At 51.8% G+C, this 20,956-nt stretch overlaps 2 protein-coding genes and 1 long non-coding RNA gene across 5 annotated transcripts; all 3 read right to left on the minus strand.

Moving 5' to 3' along the window:
• Positions 1–1,369: 1,369 nt before the first annotated feature.
• On the minus strand, positions 1,370–5,891 carry GSR (glutathione-disulfide reductase). Of its 3 annotated transcripts, XM_084519241.1 has the most exons (13): positions 5,680–5,891; positions 5,198–5,224; positions 4,612–4,700; positions 4,267–4,336; positions 4,010–4,157; positions 3,854–3,908; positions 3,470–3,569; positions 2,962–3,048; positions 2,687–2,848; positions 2,378–2,489; positions 2,173–2,304; positions 1,931–2,064; positions 1,370–1,769 (listed from the first exon to the last, which is right to left on the minus strand). In XM_084519241.1, exons 1-13 carry the CDS (start codon positions 5,806–5,808, stop codon positions 1,620–1,622), a joined length of 1,395 nt encoding a protein of 464 aa, XP_084375367.1. In that variant the 5' UTR covers positions 5,809–5,891; the 3' UTR covers positions 1,370–1,619. The 3 variants fall into 3 exon arrangements, with proteins under 3 accessions (XP_084375367.1, XP_084375368.1, XP_084375369.1); XM_084519242.1 differs by lacking the exon at positions 5,198–5,224 and having other exon boundaries at positions 4,612–4,724; positions 5,676–5,839; XM_084519243.1 differs by lacking the exon at positions 5,198–5,224 and having other exon boundaries at positions 5,655–5,838.
• A 95-nt stretch (positions 5,892–5,986) lies between these two features.
• Positions 5,987–18,888, minus strand: PPP2CB (protein phosphatase 2 catalytic subunit beta). The gene is made up of 7 exons (XM_084519244.1): positions 18,699–18,888; positions 11,167–11,376; positions 10,729–10,902; positions 9,871–9,960; positions 8,147–8,308; positions 7,180–7,298; positions 5,987–6,582 (listed from the first exon to the last, which is right to left on the minus strand). Exons 1-7 carry the CDS (start codon positions 18,795–18,797, stop codon positions 6,510–6,512), a joined length of 927 nt encoding a protein of 308 aa, XP_084375370.1. The 5' UTR covers positions 18,798–18,888; the 3' UTR covers positions 5,987–6,509.
• LOC311436784 lies at positions 11,768–13,125 on the minus strand. Its single transcript, XR_014693086.1, has 3 exons — positions 13,026–13,125; positions 12,023–12,086; positions 11,768–11,898 (listed from the first exon to the last, which is right to left on the minus strand). It is a non-coding gene; the product is annotated as an uncharacterized lncRNA (long non-coding RNA).
• Positions 18,889–20,956: the final 2,068 nt, after the last annotated feature.

A 20,956-nucleotide genomic window follows, 5' to 3' on the forward strand; every position in this document is an offset into this window, starting at 1 on the left:
ATAAAAATATTGACTAATTTAGCTTGCATTTATTTATTTATTAGTTCTGGCTGTCTCAAACTCATTATAGCGCGTAATTGTTGCCGCGATCTGTGCTTTATACAAGGTCATAAATCAATCACATGTCATAACTCGACTACTGCATGCTGTGTTTTAATGCATAGACTATTCACTTTGTATTTCTCGCTTCGTTAGCCCCGGGCATCCCCGGCTCCCTCTGCCTGCAGTTCGCGGCTCCCTCCAGCTGCAGTTACCCAAACACTGCACCAGTATCGCACAGCCCAGCCCACCCAGCAGCCCCCAGCCCCACACAGCCGCCACGGCCCCGGCTCCATCCCCCGGTCCCCCCCGGTCGCCCCCGGCACCGGGGCACCGTGAGGGAGGAGGGAAGATGGCGGCCGCGGGGCCCCGCCCCGCGCGGGCGCCCTGGGTTGTGGCCGCGTAATGGCGGCGCCGCGCGGGGCCGGTCCCCGCAGGGAGCTGAGCTCCGTGGGCTCGGCCCCGGTGGGCTTCACCGGGCTGTCCCCGTCCCTCTGCCGGTAGCCCTTCCTGGCGTCATCTGTCAGGTTGCAGGTGTGCTCAGTCCCGCTGCCCACACTGTTAACAGAGATAACAAACAGCACTGGTCCCAGCACACCCGAGGGACAGCGCTCGTCCTTGGTCTCCACCGTGACACTGAGGCATGGACGGTGACTCTCTGGATGCAGCCATCCTGCTGATTCCTTGTCCATTGAATAGTCCATCTGTTAAATTTGTCTCTCTCTCCAGAGCAGGGATGGTAGGTGGGACCATGCCAAAGAGCTCGCAGAAGGACAGGTATGTGATTCCAGTAGCTCTTCCCATGTCCACAAGCATGGTCACTCCATGATTGAAGGTCACCAGGCTGGTCAGGCACCACTGTCCTTGCTGAAGCCATGCTGGCTGGCTCAGGGCAGTGGTACAGTCCCCATCTCTGGAGGGATTTAAGAGATGTGGATGTGGCACTAAGGGACCGGGCTCAGTAGGTCAGGCTGATGGTTGGACTTGATGTTTTTGGAGGTCTTTTCCAACCTAGATGATTCTAATCTCCACTCTGCCCTCCATATATTCCCACATGGCTTCCAGGAGGATCCGCGCCATGGTGTCATTGGGCAGAGAGGTGAGTGACTGCCCGGTGGTTTCCAGGGTCTTCCATTTCACCCTTTTCAACAACACGTGTGATGTTTCCCTATTATGGGCTTGGGTCATCATCCCCTTTCTGTGCCCCATGGAAATGGTTCTGGCTCCCTGCCCTTATCCCCTGGGGTTGGGACAATGCCCCAGAGCCTACTCCTGCCTTGTGCAGCTCAGCAGGGCATGGGACCATAACTACTATGCACAAGGCAGAAGCTTTCCAGCATCACCGCATTTATTTTCCACTTTAAATCATACCACACTGATTCTACTGATGCATTGCTCTCTGAGCACCTGGCTGAGATTTAGGCAATGTTTAAGACATTAAAAAAATTCCCTACTACCCAGGAGAATTTCTGAGAGAAGGAGATGGCATTTGCTCATGTGATTGGCTTGCACAGAAGAGGTAGTGCCAAGAGGTGGCAGCTGGCTCCTTTGCCTCAGCTGCCACCAGTCAGTCCCATGTTTCAGCGCATCGTCACCAGCTCCTCTGCTGAAGTAGGATGAATGGCAACCGTGTTGTCAAAGTCGGCCTTGGTGGCTCCCATTTTGATAGCCACGGCGAAGCCCTGCAGCATTTCATCGCAGCCCAGGCCTTGCATGTGCAGCCCCACCACCTTGCAGTAAGAAGCAAGAGGTCAGGCTCATGGCAAGGACACATGCCACCACCACTGGTGACCCACCCTGTGGACAGCCAGTGGTGTTCCCAGCAGTGAGGTCCTCACCAGGGGCCCCCACATCCCCCTGGGCAAGGACACCCAAGTCCCCCTCCACACACCTTCTCCTCCTTGCCGGCACACACCAGCTTCATCACACACTTCACCTTCCTCTGGGTGACTGCATGGTACAAGGGGGTGAAGGACGTGGTGTAGATCTTCACATTGTCCTTCCCATGTGCAGAGATGGCTTCATCTGCCAACAAAAGGCACCGTGCATCGGTTTCCCCAGCCTGTTTCTCCACACAAGCACTGGAAGTGACTTAATGCCTGCAGGCCTCCCAGCAGCTCATCCCACCCTTACCTTCGGTGAGGCCCACAGTCCCGATGGGTGGGTGGCTGAAGACAACAGTGGGGATGTTGCTGTAGTCCAGATGGGCATCCTGCTGGCCCCCAAAGAGCCGGTGCGCCAGCTTCCTCCCGGCCGCGATGGCCACTGTGGAGAGGAACAGGGAGCCTGAGACCTGGCCTGGCTGGAGAACAAGGGGATGGGGGGCACCAGCACGCACCTGGGGTGAGGAGGGCTCTGCCGCAGACATCTCCAACAGCATAGACTCCCTTCCTGGAGGTGTTCTGGAACTTGTCCACCACCACATGGCCCCGAGCATCCACCTCCACGCCCTGCCAGAAGAACACCATCTGTGTTGGCACTTGGGACCCTGTGGTCCTCACAGCAACCTGAAGGTCTCCTGATGGAGGAACCAAGTCCAGCAGAGATGTGCAATGCTTTTCACGGTTCCACATGGCTCCGAGAAGCTCTGCCCACGCAGCCCAAGGATGGTGATGCCCAAGGGGAAGGACACACGTTCCCATCTCACCACACGGTCCAGGCACAGGTCCTTTGAGTTTGGCTCCCGCCCGACGGCCCATAGTAGGCAGTCCACATCCCGGATCACCTCCATCGTTGGCTTGTGGCCAGGCGCTGAGGATATCACCGTCACATCCAGCAAGCCACTGGGGGACTTGGTGACAGCCTGGACCTGCGGAAGCAACCCGAGGCCGTGGTGAGAAGGTGCTGACAGGTTCAGTGAGCAGACACCCTCACTTGGGGTGCTGCCCTGCTGGCCCGCATGTCCCCGGCAAGCGTCCATACCCGTGAGTGCTTCCAGACATCGACCCCGGTGTTCTCCAGCTCCTGTGTGCAGTTTGTGCTGACCAGCGAGTCAAACGTCCTCAGGACCTGGGCAGGGACCACGCAGCCCTCTGAGATGATGGACCGCATGCTGGGGCACTGCCCCACAGCCCCCTCCACCCACATCCCCCTTCTGCCAGCACTCTTGCCCCACTCAGCCACAGATAAGTGATGCTTCCACTTGATAACAAAGCTCTCCTTTGTTTACTTTTTTTTTTTTTTTTTTTAATATCATAATTATCTTTCTTTCTTCAGGCCATGACTCAGCACGAGGCTCAGGGAAGCAGGTGCCCTGGCATGCACTGCTGCAGAAACTCTCTGCACGCACTGTGGCTGCCGGGATGGGCTCGGCAGCACGCCTCCGCTCTGCCTTCTGCCCTGAGCCTTCCTGGCTGCCCCACCACAGATCTGCAGCTGGCCAGGATGTAGCAACAACGGGAGGCACCGTGGGGCTGGCCAGCAGTAGTACCTTATCCCGACGGATCAGCAAGGAGGACTTGGATCCCAGTGTGGAAAGGATCCCCGCGATTTCCACCGCGATGTACCCCGCGCCAACAATCACGCTGCGCCTGCAGAGAAGCAACGATGCCATAGGTGTGTATTTGGAGCCTGACAAGCACGTGCATCCAAAGGCTGGCAGCTTCTCCTGTGCCCAGACTAAGGATAGAGGTCCTGAGCAGCTCGTTTTGGGTGCCACAGCAGCGGAAGCCTTGCGAAACAGCAGCCTGCGCAACATCTGAGCACAGCCAAGAAGCCCTGGGTGACCACCAGCAGGAGCTCTGAATAAGCCACCGAGCACCGGTTCCACCTCCCTGCTCCATCCCCAGGCAGGCCGGGGGACGCCCCACCTTACCTGGGCAGCTCCTCCAGCTCGAAGAACCCATCGCTGGTTATGCCCAAGCTGGCTCCTGCAAAGCAGCACAGTAGTTTTACCACAGAGGGGCTCTCCACAGCCCTGCAGCCGCATCATTTGCTTTCACAGCACCACCCGGGCCATGCTGGGACTCACCGGGAACCTCGCTGTCTGGGGGCACCGAGGGGAACCCGCCCGTGGCGATGAGGATGTGAGGAGCTGTGTATTTTTTACCATTGACCTCGATGGTGGGCTCCGGATCGGCGGTGAACTTGCCGTAGCCGTGGATGATGTCAATGTGAGCCTGTGGGGGGAACAGCAGGGAGCCCCATTGGTGCACGAGTAGCAGATATATACAGAAGACACACAGAAGGGACTGCGTCCAGGCCAGCAGGGAATACAGGTGCCCCCACCTTGTTTAAGTTATTTTCATAGATCTCGTTCAGGCGTCTCACGTAAGCATCACGCTTCTCTTTAATGGTTCTGGAACAAAGTGGAAGTTCATCACGGCTGCCAGCTAACAAAGCCACTGAGCTCAGCTGAAACGCTCTATCCCCTCAGTACGTGGCAAACAAGCCACAAAATAAATCAGCCTCGAGTTACGCAGCAGGCAGGCACCTTCCCGCTGACACCCGTGCTGCTCCCCGCCTTCCCTGCTGGGGCCGGCAGCCCCCTCCCATCTTTTGGGGAGCCGTTCCCCGAGCCCCAGCCCCTTGTCCCCCTCCAGGTAACCGTGGGTGAAGCCACCGCCACCTCACCTCCAGTTAAACCTGACGCCGGACGTCTCGAAGCCGTAGTCGGGGTGGTCGTGGATGAACTCTGCGTGCACGGCGGCGTTCCACATCACCTGCTCGCACAGAGCCAGGCCCCGCTCAGCGCCCCTGCCCCAGGACGTGCCCGTTGCGCCAGGCAGGCTGGCGAGGTTTCAGGAAAACCACAAACGCCATGGGGCCCCCGAGGCCTGTCGCAGCAAGCGCCCGACCTCTGCAAGAAGGCAACGTGGCTCCCGCTGCCTCCCGAGCAGCCCTTTGCATGCGGGGTGACAAACCCTGGCTGCGCTGGCTTCATGCCACCGGGATTTTATCCCAGCTGCACATGTGCCCTGCTTCCTGATGCCTTGCCTCTGCCCGGGCCAGCCCACAGGACACGGGTCTGGGTGCTCTGGTTGCTCAACACTTTCCAAGCCCTGCTTCCTCCCCGCGCCCTCCTCCCCGCCAGCTGTGCCCCAGCAATTCCTGGCATTTCCCTCAGGGAGAAACCCCAGGCACCGGGGGCTGTGCCCGGACCCGCAACAAACCCAAGGCAGGTAACACGTTATAAATGACCACGAAAGCACCCACTCACCTTTTTTGGCACACATCCAACGTTGACCTGCGAGGGAAGAAGAGCGAGTCTTAGTGCAGCACCTAATTTCTGTGAGGTGATGCTCCGGAGAGCACCTGCCCGGGGCCAGTAGCGAACACGGCACGGCTCCGTGCCCTGCCAGGCAGAGGCAGGCAGGGCAGCAGGCAGGGCAGCGCATTCCTGTCCGCAGCCACGAGCGGAGCCTTGAGGCCTCGTGGTTTATTCGTAGCCCTTCACTTCCTTGAGGGAGAATACGGAAGGTGCGCGCTGCTCGCCTGTAAGGTAGCGGCTCCGAGCGGATCCACCGGGAGCTCACCGCTCGCTGCCGCTTCCCCACATTTGGGGAGGGGGAAGCCTGAGGCTGGCGTCACCCTGACAGGGGCACCTCATCCTCCCCGCCACCCAAGTTAGCCCGTGCGAGGGATGGCGTGAGTGGGGCAGCTCCCCCCAGCCCCACAGGGGTCCCCCGGTCCCCAACTCACGCAGGTGCCCCCCAGGCGGCGCGGCTCCACCAGGGCGACGCGGGCACCCAGCTCTGCGGCTCGGCGAGCCCCGGCCAGCCCTCCCGAGCCACCTCCCAGCACCAGCAGCTCGTAGGCGGCCGCCGCCATGGCTTGGCTCAGCTCTGCTCAGCTCAGCCCAGCGCCGCCCCTGGCCCGCCCCCCAGGAGCGCAGCACCACGGGTCGGGCTGAGTTTATTGCTCGGGTACAGCGAGCGGGTGGCAAAGGGCTTCCGTGACGAGCAAGGCGGAGCGGGGGCAGAGAAACGGGAGCGACACAGAGCGGGAATCGAGCTAAAAAGGGAACGCTTTATTCCGGGTTATGACAACGTACTCCCAAAAGCAGGAATTGCTTCCTTTCTCCAGTTCGGCCCATCGTCTTTCAATAAAATAAAGAGTGGGGGGGAGGGGGTAAGAAGTTAGTGTGCATTTCCCTTAAAAATAAAACTCCAAAACGCTAATTCATGCCAGTTAAACACTAGAACTAAAAATTTACAAATAAGCATAAAAGGAGATGGAAGTGTTAGAGTTACCTTCTCTTCTCTGAACAGTCCAGAAAAAAAAAAAAAAAAAAAAAGACTACAAATACAGCAGGCAAACTGACTGTTGGACTGATTGGTACAGGATATATAGTGTTGTAAGGAATTCAGTCTCAAGTTGTGCTAAATGCTCTTCATCCTCAGTATGGCACATTTTGGTCCATGATAGGGATTGTAAATTGAGACGAACCCCGATTTCGTACAGAAACACGTAAATATTGTTGCTTTTTTAAAATGCCAGGTGTATTTCCTTCTACAAAGGTTAGGAGAGGTTTACAGGAAGTAGTCTGGGGTACGACGGGTAACATGAGGCTCTCCACGACGAGGTGCTGGGTCAAACTGAAGGCTGTGGAAAAGAAAAAGGGGTCACTTCCCTGCCTCCGCACAAGGCAGTTTTCAATACCACAAACACAAGACTCACCCTCCTGCTGCTATCATTTTATTTTCCCAGTGGCTTCTGCATGAGGTGTCCCAGACCTCCCGCCACCCCAAATCTAAAGCTGAAGGACACATGAGGTCCTAAAACAAATGACCAGCAGGAGGCAAGCTCAGCCACCAGTAGAAATGGTGCTTGCAGAGTGAACATCACCAGGCCAGCAGTGCTTCAACAGCCTGCTGCTGCTTTCATGGGAGGCTAGCCAAATTAAGAATCTCACCAACCTTTACAAAGGTTAGTGCTAACAAAAAAAAAGAAAAAGCCATAGGTCCAAAGTTTCAGAGCCAGAAAAGAGAGAAAAAGAAGCACCTGAGAAAAGCTTTTAAGAGCCCAACTTGCTACTTCCCCCCCCCCCAGTACCTTCTTGCAGGTAGCGCATACCCTGTTAAAACCAGGGTGGTTTAAGCTTGCTTTTCATGAAAGAACCCCTTTGGAAAGGACCAGACTTTGCTCACAGTCCACACTGGTTAGGCAGGAAGAGAGAACAGCTCAAGACAGTTTACTCACAAGGAATATTTTAAAGTGTCATCTAGTTCCATGATAGCAGCCTGGTTCCCACAACGGTAACAGTAATTGGGTGCACTGAAAATGGTAACCACGTTTCGGTCGTGGCACCAGTTATAACCCTGCCAGAGAAAGAGAAGAGAGGTCTCTGTTAAACCTCCACCCTCAGTCCATCTGAATTTCCTCTTACCACCTGAAACGTTTTGAGGCATTTGTGAAACACTGTTCCTTCCATGTGTTTTCAACGGACTTGACTTTCATCTTAAAATTCCATTTCCAAAAAGCACTCCTCAGCATGAACAAGCTGCGTTTACCTGGATTTAACAGTTTCAGCCATTCAGAGAGAAGATAGCTGCGTGCCACTTGTGGATTTATTCATTTTGCATTCCAGTTACAGCTCATACAACAAGGAAAGCTAGAGATTTTTAGATAAGCCCTCAGGCTTCATTCACAACGAACGAGAATTTGCCGGTTCACCTGCGAGGGACACGGCTACCTCCAGGATCTGCTTGAACTGGATTTAAAAATAAGCCTGCTCCACTGACCCACCTGGCATTTTTCCACCAAGACATACCAGAATAGCCTATCAACAGCCAAAATTAGGGCTTAATCCCTGCCATATCTGAGTGCTGTGTGTTACAGGACAGTGTGTTTAACATACCAGCAGTCTAAGTAGAGCAGTCAGTGTGTAAGGAGATTATTGCTTCCACAAATGGGGTATGGTGGGGTCTCTTCGGCAATGTGTTCGCAGAAGGGGAGGGAGAACACCCCCCTATTTACACAGCTGGTCAAAGTTCATCGGTTTACATCGCTTGTTGCCTTCACATGATTAAAATCCCTCTTAGGTGTTTACCTGCTTAGCCTTCAGATGTCAGCTCATGCAAACCCATCAGCAGATCTCGCAACATGGATAAAAATTTTCATCTACCTTCATTTTTTAGCTTTGTCTACCAGAAAGTGCTTGCCCTACCTCCATGACGAGTTGATGAGCACGGGAAACCAGTGTAAGACCATTGGCATGGTTAAATGTTTCGGAAATGTCTTGCCCAAATGTGTAGCCAGCACCACGTGGAGATATACCCCAGCCACCACGATCATCTGGATCCGACCATAACAGATCACACATTGGACCCTTGAAAGAGATAAGCTTCTTCGTTAGCTTTCCTTTTGCTAGCAAGATGGTTATAAAAACACACTTGTAAAACATAGTTTATTTACAGTAAAAAGACTGCCTGCGTGTTCTTCTCTGCACAAGCCACACACTTTTATCTGACATACCTCACATCATCACACTCACTGAATCAGACAACATCCTCTCACTCACAAGACAGGAACATGCCCACAGCTGAGAAAGGAACCCATGCTACCAGAAAACCGTTCCACCTCCTCCTCCATGCACACCGTTTACCATCTCAGACCTGCAAAGGCACGGAGAGCATCTGATACTCGCTCCTGACTCGTGGTGTAATAAAGGCCACACGAGAAGGTACGTGTGTCCAAGGATGCACAAAGGGTTCATTAATGCCAGCCACTTTGCAATAAATTAAAGGAATGGAAATGACCCATGTGAGGTTGTGAACTGTTCAAGAGATTGATGGTAAATCTTCAGCAGCCCTTCTGGCAGGGTACTAAGCATTTCATTTCCTCTCCTGAACCGTTGATTGTTGGACTTTACAAATTCAGAAGCACCTCAGAATACATCTAACAGGCACAAATGAAGCTCAGGGGCTTTTTTTGCTGAGCTATTTAGAAGCTGTGGGGCAGAAAGAACTCCCCAGTTCTTACCCAAGCCCACTGCTGTCTCCCACCCACTGATCCCAGCTCTGTGGTAGGGATCACACATGGAGGTGCTCAGGAAAGTCAGATTTCAGCACACATACGCAGCATAAGACTATGGAAGCCCCGGAACAAGAAAACAATCATTTTAGCTCTCCACAGTCAGAAGCCCCAGCAGGCAGCCTCCTAATTCTGTGAGTAATTTAAACAGCTTATTTCAGGTTTTTTGAAGGCTTAGGCAGACCTTGCTGCATTGTTCTTGCTCCTGTACCCACAACATCTCAGGATGAGTGATGTTGTTTTTTTTAAATCAGAGAGTAAATAAGACCATTTGCAAGCTCCAACCACCCAGACAACACAGTTATTTGCAAGCCTAGGAGCTCAGAAGGTGGTTCCTTTGGTCCAGCTGGCACCCCCTGGCTGCTCCATGCAGGACTCCTGTACATCAGCATATCCCACAGGCCCCCTCCAACTTTGTCAGGTCCCCAGAAAAACAGGGTAACAACAACCAAGGTGAAACAACACAGGAAGAGCTGGCTGGGAAGGAGGGGTGGTGACATGACACAGTTTCACATGGCGGTGGTTGGTTCACAAGGAAGTCTGCAACGAGGCTGAAGGCAGCAGGCACTTTCCCTTGCCAATACAACTCTGAGTCAGCATGACAGTCGAGAAAATCTGTGTTTCTGCAAAAAAACAGCTGTGAAAACCCCACAGCTCTCCTTTTACAGACTGCTACAATCAAAGCATATTGACTTGGGTGTGTTTTGCCCAAATGAATGTTCATCTGCTCTAGCTCTTATGGAGGCAATAATCTGCTGTGTAACAGCATCTCACTGTGCAAATGGATTTCCACATGACTACGTATTTGCATTTCCAGCAAACATATCTAAAATTACAATGGATCTCCTTCCCTGTTACCTCATGTGGCACTTCCTGCAGGCGGTCCAGAGCCCTGATATGATCCAGTGTATCTATGGATGGAGAAAGGCCACCATGGAGACAGAATATCTACGGCAGGAAAAAAGAAATAATCCGTTCAGTGCATCCATGCTGTGAAGCCTCATCTCAGAAATAGCTGGTTTTAACTTTATCATTCTTTTGCAATTACAGTGGCCTCACCCTCGCAGCAGGGAAACCAGATTTAATTCCCACAGACGGAAACAAAACCAAAAGGGTGCACATTGCATACAAATATCAGAGCTACAGAGATAACATGCCTTCAGTTTCAAGACTAGCTTGACTCATAGCAATACCTCGACTCACACAGCACATCACAAGATGACTCCCAGCTCTCAGGGAGTCCTTTCAGATAAACCCTACCTGCATTCCTTCAGCAGCAGGTACCAAGGCGTTGCTGCTCCATCAACCTGTGTTACTACCATACCAAATTCTTCCCCAAATCCACAGTAAATCCACTGGCTTTAAAATAATTCCGGACACATGTTAAGAGAGCTTGTTTGAGACCGTTTGTGTACGCGTCAGACCACACAGCCTGTGCTGCACTAATGTGAGAGAAATCTCAAATAATTTTCTTCAGACAGGACCTTCTGTGAAGCTATTTTATTCACGATTGCAACGGCAGGCGTCCTGTCAGTCAGGAGCACATTTTAGTAAACAAATCGTAACTTTTTATTCCCTATTACCCAACACCTGACTTTACTATGACTACACAACTGCCTTGGAATACAGCAAATTTGTTCTCTACTGCAAAAACACAATCTTGTTCCTCACACTACAAAATGGGCAGTTTTCCTTATTCAAGGCACAAAAGCTTACCTGGCCATCTACTAGAGCTGTAAGTGGGAGATAATCAAACAGATCTGTGAAATACTTCCAGACATTGGCATTGCCGTACTTTCGCAGACATTCATCGTAAAAGCCATACACCTGTGTAATTTGTCTGCTTTCGTGGTTTCCCCTCAGTATCGTAATGCGTTTTGGGTAACGCACCTATTGAGAACAACAAAAAAATAACACAACCAACTTTTAACACAAGAATTGGACGATGAGTATGGAAAGAAATACTAAGAAGAGGTTTTGAGCAGCAGGTAAGCACTGAGCTCTGTTACATAAAGCGTTTTCCATTAACACATTCAACTTGTATCCATCAAATTCTAGCCAACCGCAATGTCAATGAGGGGAGCAATTCTTCCACATCTCCCCAAAACCACAAGTTTGTCCAAGGTTACCGTAAAAAACGCTATCCAGCCATACCTTTAATGTTACTAGGAGAGTCACTGTTTCCACTGAGTAGTAGCCTCTGTCCACGTAGTCTCCCATGAACAGGTAATTTGTGTCTGGCGACTTCCCACCGATTCGAAAGAGTTCCATAAGATCGTGGAATTGGCCATGGACATCCCCACAGACGGTGACCGGGCAGCATACCTCTTGCACATTTGATTCTTTTGTAAGAATTTCTTTAGCCTAGCAAGGAAAAAAAAATAAAATATACAGAGCAAAAGCAAAGGAAGTTCTTTCACAGGCAGGTGCAGAAGTTATTCCACTGCATTTGCATGGGAAATTCAATTTCCCTCTGGTGGCTCCCTTCCAGATGACCACCGGAAAAGCAGCTTGTTGAGTAAGCAAAGACAAAGGGCACGTTACAAATCACTGCGCAAGATGAGCAATTTTGCTCCTTCGAGGTCAGGTCATGTAGATTTTATTGTTTATTGGCACACTGAGGTACAAAGTCAAAGAAATACATTTTCTTCTTTCTCAGCCTGAAATTAAGGAGTGTGAACTTCAAGGCACATGCTGCATATGACTTCCATCACTGACAGGGTTCATGCACAAATCCTCTCCAATCGTTTCTGAAGACTAATTGTCTTCTGAACACAGCAAGATGAAGCGTTATTCCAGTAACTTCCATCAGCATCACAGGCAGACAGCGCCCTGAACACAACTCTTTTTTTAGAAACATACCGGTCCTGTGACAGATTTCTCCATCTACACCATCAAGAGAGCTCAGGTCAGCTCATTTCAACCACGTGAGCTACAGCAGCACTTGGCACTCTCGTCTGACTGCCAACGTCAAGCGCTGCTCAGCCTCACAATGCCTAGAAGTTTTTACCTCGAGAACCACAGCTGAATCACTGGCCAGCTCCCGTCCTGTCAGCACGGGTTCAGTGTGAGAGCTGCGTGAAGAGGGGTCAGTCAATAATCTTGCTGTCTGGGCAGAAATACCAGAGGAGACCGTGCAGATCACCACCCAGGCAACTATTATGTATTTTTTTTTGAGCAACTTGATTTGCAAAAGCACACATAAAGCTAGATGCTATCTTATCCCTGCACTTGTTATAAAATCATGACCCCCTAGGCGTCCTCGAGATGCCAGCTGACTTACCATGACGTGCTCATGCTTGGGCTCCCTCCTGCCACCCCTCAGGCTGGCTACCACCCCGGCTGCTCAGCCGATCACTCTCCGCCCCACGCAGCCGCCTGGAACCCCGCACGTCGCCGCCTTTGCTGGCAGCACAGCAGCAGGCTCCCGCAGCTCCTCTGCCAGCACTGCCAGCTGCTCCTCACTGCCCTCCTCCTCTGGCATCCCTCACGCTTCCCCCCGTCGCTGCACACCCAGAAACCCGGCATGCTGTCCCAGGGCCAGGATTTCACAGAGGCAGGTCTGCGCCATGGAAACAACACTGCGAGCAGCAGTGCCCCAGCGCCCCCAAAAACTCCATCTCCGTTGAGAGGGGCTGATGTCTTCTTGCTGAAGCCACCGAGGAAAGCGAGTGTTCCTGAAGTTACCTTTGCTACCCTGGCACAGAACCTCACGGCATAAGCGAGAGGCACTTCTCTAGCCCAGGGGGCTTTCTGCCTGCCAGGCTTGCCATCCTCTTCCAAGCACAACAGTTTAACAAATTTTTCTGACAGCAGGTCACACACAAGTGGAAGAGCAAACTCAGAGGCAATTGAAACCTACGGAGCTACCATCAGCTTCCCCAGCCACAACCAGCTGGCAACAAAATGACCACAGATGGAGGGAAGGCATCCCTGGATTTAGTCATCTCTTTCCCTGCATCCAGCAGTTCCGAGGCTAAATTACACGGCTGTAATTAGCAGATCTGCATTACCTTATTACGGTTACCAAATACCACATTTGTTTTGCTGCCTCCAGGCTCATCAGCTGATGTAGATCAGAGCTCCAGGCACAAGGGAGGCACAAGGAGCACCCGCAGGCAGGCTCCCTCAGATCTGGAGCAGAGGGATGAGGGATGAGCGTGCAGAACAGTCACCTGCAGGCGATGATCAGACCGTTCCTCAGGTCCCTGCACTCAGGCTGATGTGGGTCCCACCAGCCGCTACCAGGAAGGAGCTGATTACTGAGGACATCCCCCACGAGCTCCCCAAGCACGCCTGTCCTCACACTGTTGCTCTTCACGGCCAGCTGCCTAGCCTCCTCTAAGAAAAGTGTATATTCACAAAGAGTCACTACATCCCAGGCAGTCAAGGGCTCTAGCAGCACCCAGCATGCCACCTGCATGGAAAGTAACCTGAAGGATGTGACCCTGACCCTGGAGTTTACCTTGCAGCTCTACCGGGACTGGAAACTGCTTAACGTGTTGCAGCCCTACTGGAATTCTCCCTGTTCACGTCTTTAAAAGCACCTTCAATGCCTCCCGAGAGCTTCTACCCTCTGTGAGAGAAGGATGCAAAACACAGTGACAAAACATTTGCTCAGCGTGTTCAGACATATGTTGCATGAAGCAGGAGACGGGGTTTCACCACAAACTGGAGTGAACTTCACCACAAAAGGTGTTAGGGGTTTTCTGCCTTTTCATATCACGTGTGCTGCTCCTTTCCTGGCTGCGTAAGAGCAAGCAGTCTTCCTTGAGGCTTCTGGGAACGAGATGCGGGTCACAACACAGACACAAAGCACACTCACCAGTGTCTCAACCCACACACATCCCAACCACACAGAGGTAAAGCAGCACGCAGGGAGCAGAGAAGAGCTCCCCTCGCACAGTACTGCGTCAAACAGGCTCCCGTTAAATGCGTTTTAGGAAGGTGGGCTAGCACAACTCCTGAAACGTTGGTTACTAGGAGCATCTAGAAGTTTCCCTTCAGGGCAGAGGAGGAGCTGTTAGCTGAAGAGCAGCAGCTCCTTAAGCTGCCTACCAGCTGTTACTGGTTAGCCCGTTTTAGCTTACTCTGTGGATGTACACACACATGAAAAATGAAGTTTGTCATTTTAATGCTGCAGAGATGGTTCAAATCAGGCTTGGGAACTGAGCTGACCACATGAGATCGTCCTCACGTGACTGTCTAAGGCAGAACAAGACCTTTAAAATCTTAAGCATCGTTAAAAACATCCCAGAAAAGCTGCAATTAATCAGCGCGCTCTGCTCGCACATTTCACCATGCAGGGCTAAGACTACAGCAAAAAGGCTTAAAATAATAAGAGCACATTACAAAGCAAGGAAAGGAAGAAGCTGATGCGAGGAGAGCTGCCCTGCTCCACTGTTGTTTACTGACTTCCGATGGCTGTTCAGTAATTATTAAAGTCATATTTTAGCTACGTTTGTTTTAGACAACGGCGATTAACACATCGACTTCCTAAGCGCGTTGCCTTTGTTTTGGATGGAAAACACCCCCCAGGTCACAATGAAAAGGAGGAGCTTTTAGCTATTCTTATCAAGTACGCCTCCATTAAGCACAACATTTACAAGGTCCACGCTCAGAATTACTCTGAAGAGTCCATTATTTTTGTGAGGAGTGCGCCTGTCAATCACCTTAGCCCCACTCCTGCCCAGCTTCAGACTCTGGGGGCAGGAACACGAGCCTGCACGCTGTCCCACCCTCAACCTGCACGGAGGGAGCCCCCGTATGTTACTGCATCATCATCCATCCCCACAAGAGGAAACTGCGCGGTTTCAGGGCTTGGGCACAACCCCTTAATGCACTGCTCCGAAAGCAGCGATGCTACGCGGGCTCTGAGACTACCAGCAGGATCACCAGGAGGCTAATCCCTCGGTGAGAGACTTAACAATCAAATCCACATCAAGCACTTGGCTGCTCAGATCTGTCTACGAGGCTGTGCAGGCCGACTCCATCGGTGAGGGGATTAACGTCCAAGCAGGAGGCAGATTTTCAGCTTCAGGCTTTCCCTAGAGAACAACAGACACCCCAGGCACCCGATCAGCACGTGAGATCCTTCGCGAGCACAGAGACTCGGCTCCTTCTGGAAGATTCATCGCCTGCATCACCACCTCAGCTTGATTTTTAAGAGGCTCTTACTTCAAGAAAGAGAGAAACCAGCTATGGAGTTCCACGTCGAAAATTCGTCAGCTGTGATCGATCAAACTACCGTGTCAACAGGCGTGCTGAGGATGGAGAGTCTCGCAGGGTTTGCCCCAGGAGGCTGGCCTGCACGAGAAGCAGTCAGATTCTCCCCAGGCGGGGGAGCTGCCCTCCAGCAGCAAGGCAGCAGAGGACACCCCAAGAGTGACAGCGAGCACCAATGGGAGGCACACTCCTGGAGCCATCTGGGCCAGCGTACCCTAGGATGAACTCCGTTGCTGAAGAGATGAAATGCTGCTGGCCACGGCTCAACGCAACGCTCAGATGGCTTGAACAGCCGCCAGGATGCTACTTGGCTTCATCTCTCGCACTAATTCCACCAATTAGTGCAGAAGAGCCTACGAGCTCGCTCTAGTGAGATTATTCTTGGGTGAAATGATCTCGAAGGGCAGAAACATCACAGATACGTGCCAGTATCAGCAGTGCTCCCCGGAGCACCAACTGGCTCCTGCTGCCTGAAGAACCGGTATACAGTCACCGTTCAACAACCGGATGAGAAGCACAAGTCTTCGTTAGTGATCAGAGTCCTTCTCCTCCCACCCCTTCACAACACAAAGCTCCCAATCTGCTCACTGCAACGAGTCCGCAGCCCCCTCTTGAACATACAAAGACGAAGGATGCAAGAAAAAGGAAGCTAAGGAGAGGGTTGTTTGCCTGTGGTTAATTTAAGAAACAGCCTTTTACTTGCTTTCCTTTATGCCCCATCTTATTACTTCACTGAAAAACTGTTTTATTTCATTGTAAGTCGGGTGTCTCTCACCTCTTTGCTGACTTGAACCCTAAATCCAAAGAATTTAAAGCTTACTGTTTCCAAACTTGGAAGTGCTTCCTATGGAGCAAATCCACCTCCCTGGCCCTTCAGCCTGGCTCTAGGGGCCCAAAGTGCAGGTTCCGAGGGGCAGCAGTACCCGTGCCAGTTCACAGGCAGCTCAGCAAGCGCTACCCTCCCACCAGGGCCCAAGGGCAGGAGCTCAAAGCTAGCAGCGCGGACACAAACCTGCCATTGCACCCGATGAAGCATCCAAGGCAGAGCTCAACAGATTTTTCACTGCCTATTTAATAGGAGCTGGAAAGGGTTTTTAACAACCTTCTTCTGCAAGGAGTCTACCACGATGAAGTTAAGCAGCGTGAGATGCAAGACATCTGATTCCCATATTCCCCCAACATGTTGGAACACTTCTCATGCCTACAAGCTCCAGTGGTGATAATTGTTTGTCCTTCTATCATCATTTAAAGTTTCAGAATGATTTTAGTTAGCTTTCACTTCAAAGAGCAGCAGAACAGCAAACAAGTGTTTTCATGTTGTCTTCAGATGACACCTTGCTTATCTGCATACGGGATATATGATGGATCAGTTGCCAAAATTATGTCATAATCAGGCAGGTGGATTTACAGGTGCAAATTTCAAGAACTTCCTAACTTTCATACCCTCCATGAGCCTGGCTGTCTCCAATCTTTTCCTCAATTACTGTCCGTTAGGCCAGCAATTACACCAGGAACAAGCCACACAAGCAAGTCTGGGACATCCCCAGCCCGCCCCCACTTTCACATAAACCTTTCAGTTTTGTTTTGAAGTTACCAAAGTCTTTCACAGATGTAAACCCAAGGCAAGAGGTACTACTGTGTTTAACCTCTTCGAAATCAGTCGTGTGAAAGGGAGTACTTAAAAGCGAGAAAGTTGGTAAAGGTTTCTCCGATCATTATCTCAGGGGCACCAAATAAGCTTTCAGGCAGAGCTGCTTCACACCAACAGCAAGACCACAAAACCCAGAGCTCCCTTCCCCTACCACCTAAACCATACAACCAGTCCTCAAAAGCTTAAGAACAAGCCAAGTATGACCACTGCATTTACTTCACATCCAAGCCATTTTGAACAGCTATCAGCATCCTTCCCGAAAAGCCAGGTGCTGTGATAGCTTGCATCTGCATCAAAGGAATCCCACCCTGCCCAAAGGCTCAGGCTCCTACCTGCTATTTGGATGGCTGACACCCCCTCACCTGCAACTCTCAACGTGCCATGCCAAGCTCCCTGCTTTTTGTGTGACCACTGACATGCAGCCAGTCTGCTAGCAGTATCCTCCAGCTTTGGAAAACACAGCAGCCACAGCTCCTTAATCAACCACACTACCTGAGAAGGGAAATGTGCAGTTCCGAACCAGCAAAGCTGGGAGCAAGGCACAGAACACACTAATAAATTCTTTCAGGCTTATTAGCTGGGCTTGACACAAGAGACAGCACAGCCACAACGAGCTCTTGCTCGCTCTTCAAGACATCTACTCCTCACGCAACTGCTGTTGCTCCCTGCTGCAGCACCAGCCCTCCTCACCACAGTCCCTCAGAGCTGACACAGCTCTGCAAGCAGAGAAAAAGCCTTTAAAGCAAATGGACAGTCCCAGCATGGGTAAAAAAGAAAAAAGGGAACAGGATAAAGGAAACAGAGGCTGGGAGGGCCAGCTAGAAGTCAGGACTGCTGGCAAAAGCATTTGCCAGGAAGACACAGCCTGGAGTCCTACAGCATCTCTCTGCCTGTGACATTCAAACTGCTCCCGCCTTTCCAAAGGGTACCCTGGCACGTTACCGGGTGGCGGCATGGAACCTTTCTGCTGAGAAAGACCTGAGAAAAAGAAATACCTGCATCTTCTGAAAGCTGGCACCAAGGTGTTCAGTCACTGGGCAAAGCGCATTGCCAAGAAGGAGCATCAGAACAGATGATTTGCTTCTGAGAACGCTGAACAAGATGCACAAGTAATAGCATGACAACACCAACCTCGCCATAAGCAACATGATGCTAAAGGGAGCACTGAACTCACTGCTCTACCTCCTGCGCCTGACAGCTATTAGCTGGCCTGGGAAAGGCAGCAAAGAGGTTCTCTGGACCGCCGGGTGCGTGGCAGCAGTCTCTGTTGGTTGCTGCAACAGGAAGCGAACAGAAAGCACAATCTTTGCTCCCATATAGTGGGCAAAGAAGCCCACTTCATCTCTTCAGTCTTGCCACGTTACCTAAGCCCAAAGAAAACCCTAACTTTGCCACGGACTGCAGCCCTGAGGGAGCGCACTCGCACACGGGCATTTAACTTCTGAAGCTAAACCCATCGTGACCTGCCTCCTGACGGGCAAAATCACCTCCTGACAGCGTGCACCCCACCAGCAACCCGCCCAAAGCCTGTCCCAACCCGAACCACGTCCCTCTCCCCCCCAGCACCGTGTTAGCCCGGCCAGCCCGGCAACACGGCTCCCCTGCCCCCCCAGCCCCCCGCCAGGTGCCCGCAGCCCTCCTCCCACCGTCAGGGGCTTCATGGCCGCCTCCCCAGCGCCCCTCCCGCCCCCATTTTCGGCCCCTTCGGCCTCGGCTGCCCCCTCCCTCCCTCCCTCCCTCCCTCCCTCCCTCCTCCTCCTCCTCCTCTTTTCCTCCCCAACCCCCCGCTGCAGCCCTGTCCCCCGCTCACCTCCTCGCAGAGGCTGCGGACCTGGCTCTCGCTCAGCTGCCGGCACTCGTTGAGCTGGTCGATCCACTGGTCCAGCTCCTTGGTGAAGCTCCTCTCCATGGCGGCGCCGCTGCCCGCCGGGGGCCGGGGCCGGGGCCGCGGCCTGCTCGGCTCCCCGTAATGGCGGCCCCCCCGGCGCTGCGCACTTCCGGCCCGCCGCCCCCTAATGGCACCGCCCCGTCATGGTGCCCGCCCCGTCATGGCGGCCGCCCGCATGACCAGAGGCCCCGGGGGGAGCCCCAGGGCTGTGGCCCGCGAGGGATAACGAGCACCGTTGTCAGGGCTTCGTCCCTGTGCGCGGTGCTTGAGGAGCATGGCGGGTGCCCTCACGCTGTCACAAAGCCTTGGTGGCACTTGGGGTGTAATAAAAGCTTTCTGTAATCCTGGCTCTGTGCGTTATTAATCTGCCTCACTGTGCTGAAATGTTGTGGAGTAGCGCGTTAAGCCTCCCATCTGCAGGCTGGCCCCAGTAAGGGTTTAGCCGCTCTGTGTATGCTACAGCAGCTGTATGTTGCGTCATACCATACAAGGACATTTAAAACTAGCGTGCATGTGCTATGATGTACCTAAAAGTCTTCTCCCAACATCTGCCTGTAGGCTGGGGCTTTATTTATCCATCTCACAGCCAGCCCTAAATTGCTACCAAAGTGTGAACATTTCTATGTACTGCAGCATACCAAACTCCTTCCCGGATCTTCTGCATTTTTTAGGCACGAGTTTCTGCATTTTCATCCTGCCCAACGATGCCGATATATAATTTCCTGCGCTCCCACGGGATAAAACTACCAGGCTTGCTAGACTTCTCTTTCCCTGAGGTGAATTTGGAAAGCAAAGGGTTCAAAACATCTTGTACCTTTAGTGAACTTTCCAACCCAAAACACATCTAGCAAAGCAAAAGGGAGCAATATAAAAAAAAAAAATATTTTTTAATTGCTCTTAAAGATCCTTTGCCATTTCCGTATCCACAAAAGACACCTTCTGGGAGCTGTTCACATCACCCATTCAGAGCAAAGAGCTTTTAGTTTGGAAAACCCAGCCAAGAGACTGCTTGGGGACTTGTTCTCCATCTCGACGGGTCACTGGACAGAAATGTAAACCTCAGTGTGTTGTGAAGGTACACACTGACACACTGGCAGCTGGGTGACCTCTTTGCCCTGAGACAATGCCCAAAAGTGACAAAGAGAAAAACTCTGTAATTTTGTAAGTATTTGAGGCTGTAGCGTTAAGCTTTGTGCTCTTAATCCTGCATTTATTTCACAGCATCCTTACAGAACTCAGGTTTCCTGATTTTCCAATTTTCATACACTTGGGTGTTTTGCTTGGTCATGTCTTTTCAGAAGGTTATTTTTAACAGGATTGCCCGCATCTGTGGCACTGCAGAAGAGAACTTGCCAGTCCTATGATGAAGTTAAACCATCAGCCTGGAAGTGGGCTCCTGGGCTGCTGCACCACGACACTTTCCATCTGAGAGCTACGTAGGGATAGCATGGACTGCATGCACTCCAGAATAAAAGTGATGCCTATGTTAAAAATGGTGAAAGGGGCTTTTCCAAAATGATAGAAAATAAAAAAAATAAATCACATTTCAGGTCTCAGGTGACACAGCACTAAAGCGAATGCTGAGTCATTTTTATTTATGTCTCCTTAGTTGGCCAAGTTTTCAAGGTTTCCTCATCTTTTAATAAAAGGAAACAAAATCAGAAGATATAAAGAGTGTGTCAAATATCTCCCTGTGAGAAACAGCGGGTATTCTGGGGCTTGCAGTATGGTCAGATAACAAATTCACTGTTTGCTACCAAGGTGTGGTACGTAAAGTACCTCATTATCCTGTTTTAGAGTATAAACAACCACTGGTAACTGTTTGCCAACCCCCTTTTCTCCCTCTAAATTAAGACATACATTTACATACCCATATGTATTTACACCTGCTCCCACCTGGTCCTGGGAAATGACACTGGGGCAGTTTAACTTGGCACCACTCCTACATGTGCAGTTCACCCCCAGCGTGATGCCCACCTCAAAGTCAAGGATGTTTTCAACCCAGGTGCACTAGCTTCATGCGGAATTGAGGGCAACGTTGATGTGCCAGAAGAGATACACCCCTGTGAGGGGGCTGCCCAGCTCCCCCATGGGGTCCTGCTGTTGCACGTCCCCCCTCAGCACACCCATATTCCCCCCGTACCCTCATGCCATGGCCTCACGGCATCACCCCCACACCC

This window comes from Aythya ferina, assembly GCF_964211825.1.
Source record: "Aythya ferina genome assembly, chromosome: 4".
Taxonomy (NCBI): domain Eukaryota; kingdom Metazoa; phylum Chordata; class Aves; order Anseriformes; family Anatidae; genus Aythya; species Aythya ferina.

What these genes read in the sequence shown, in the direction of transcription:
- GSR (XM_084519241.1), bottom strand. Translation starts at nt 5,808, where the DNA reads ATGGCGGCGGCCGCCTACGAGCTGCTGGTGCTGGGAGGTGGCTCGGGA. An exon ending in GGCGTCAGGTTTAACTGGAG is followed by an intron (nt 4,337 to 4,611) that starts GTGAGGTGGCGG and finishes ACTTTGTTCCAG; the next exon opens with AACCATTAAAGAGAAGCGTG. An exon ending in ATGTCTGGAAGCACTCACGG is followed by an intron (nt 2,849 to 2,961) that starts GTATGGACGCTT and finishes TTGCTTCCGCAG; the next exon opens with GTCCAGGCTGTCACCAAGTC.
- PPP2CB (XM_084519244.1), bottom strand. Translation starts at nt 18,797, where the DNA reads ATGGAGAGGAGCTTCACCAAGGAGCTGGACCAGTGGATCGACCAGCTC. An exon ending in CTCTCCTAGTAACATTAAAG is followed by an intron (nt 10,903 to 11,166) that starts GTATGGCTGGAT and finishes TGTTCTCAATAG; the next exon opens with GTGCGTTACCCAAAACGCAT. An exon ending in GACACTTTAAAATATTCCTT is followed by an intron (nt 6,583 to 7,179) that starts GTGAGTAAACTG and finishes TCTTTTCCACAG; the next exon opens with CCTTCAGTTTGACCCAGCAC.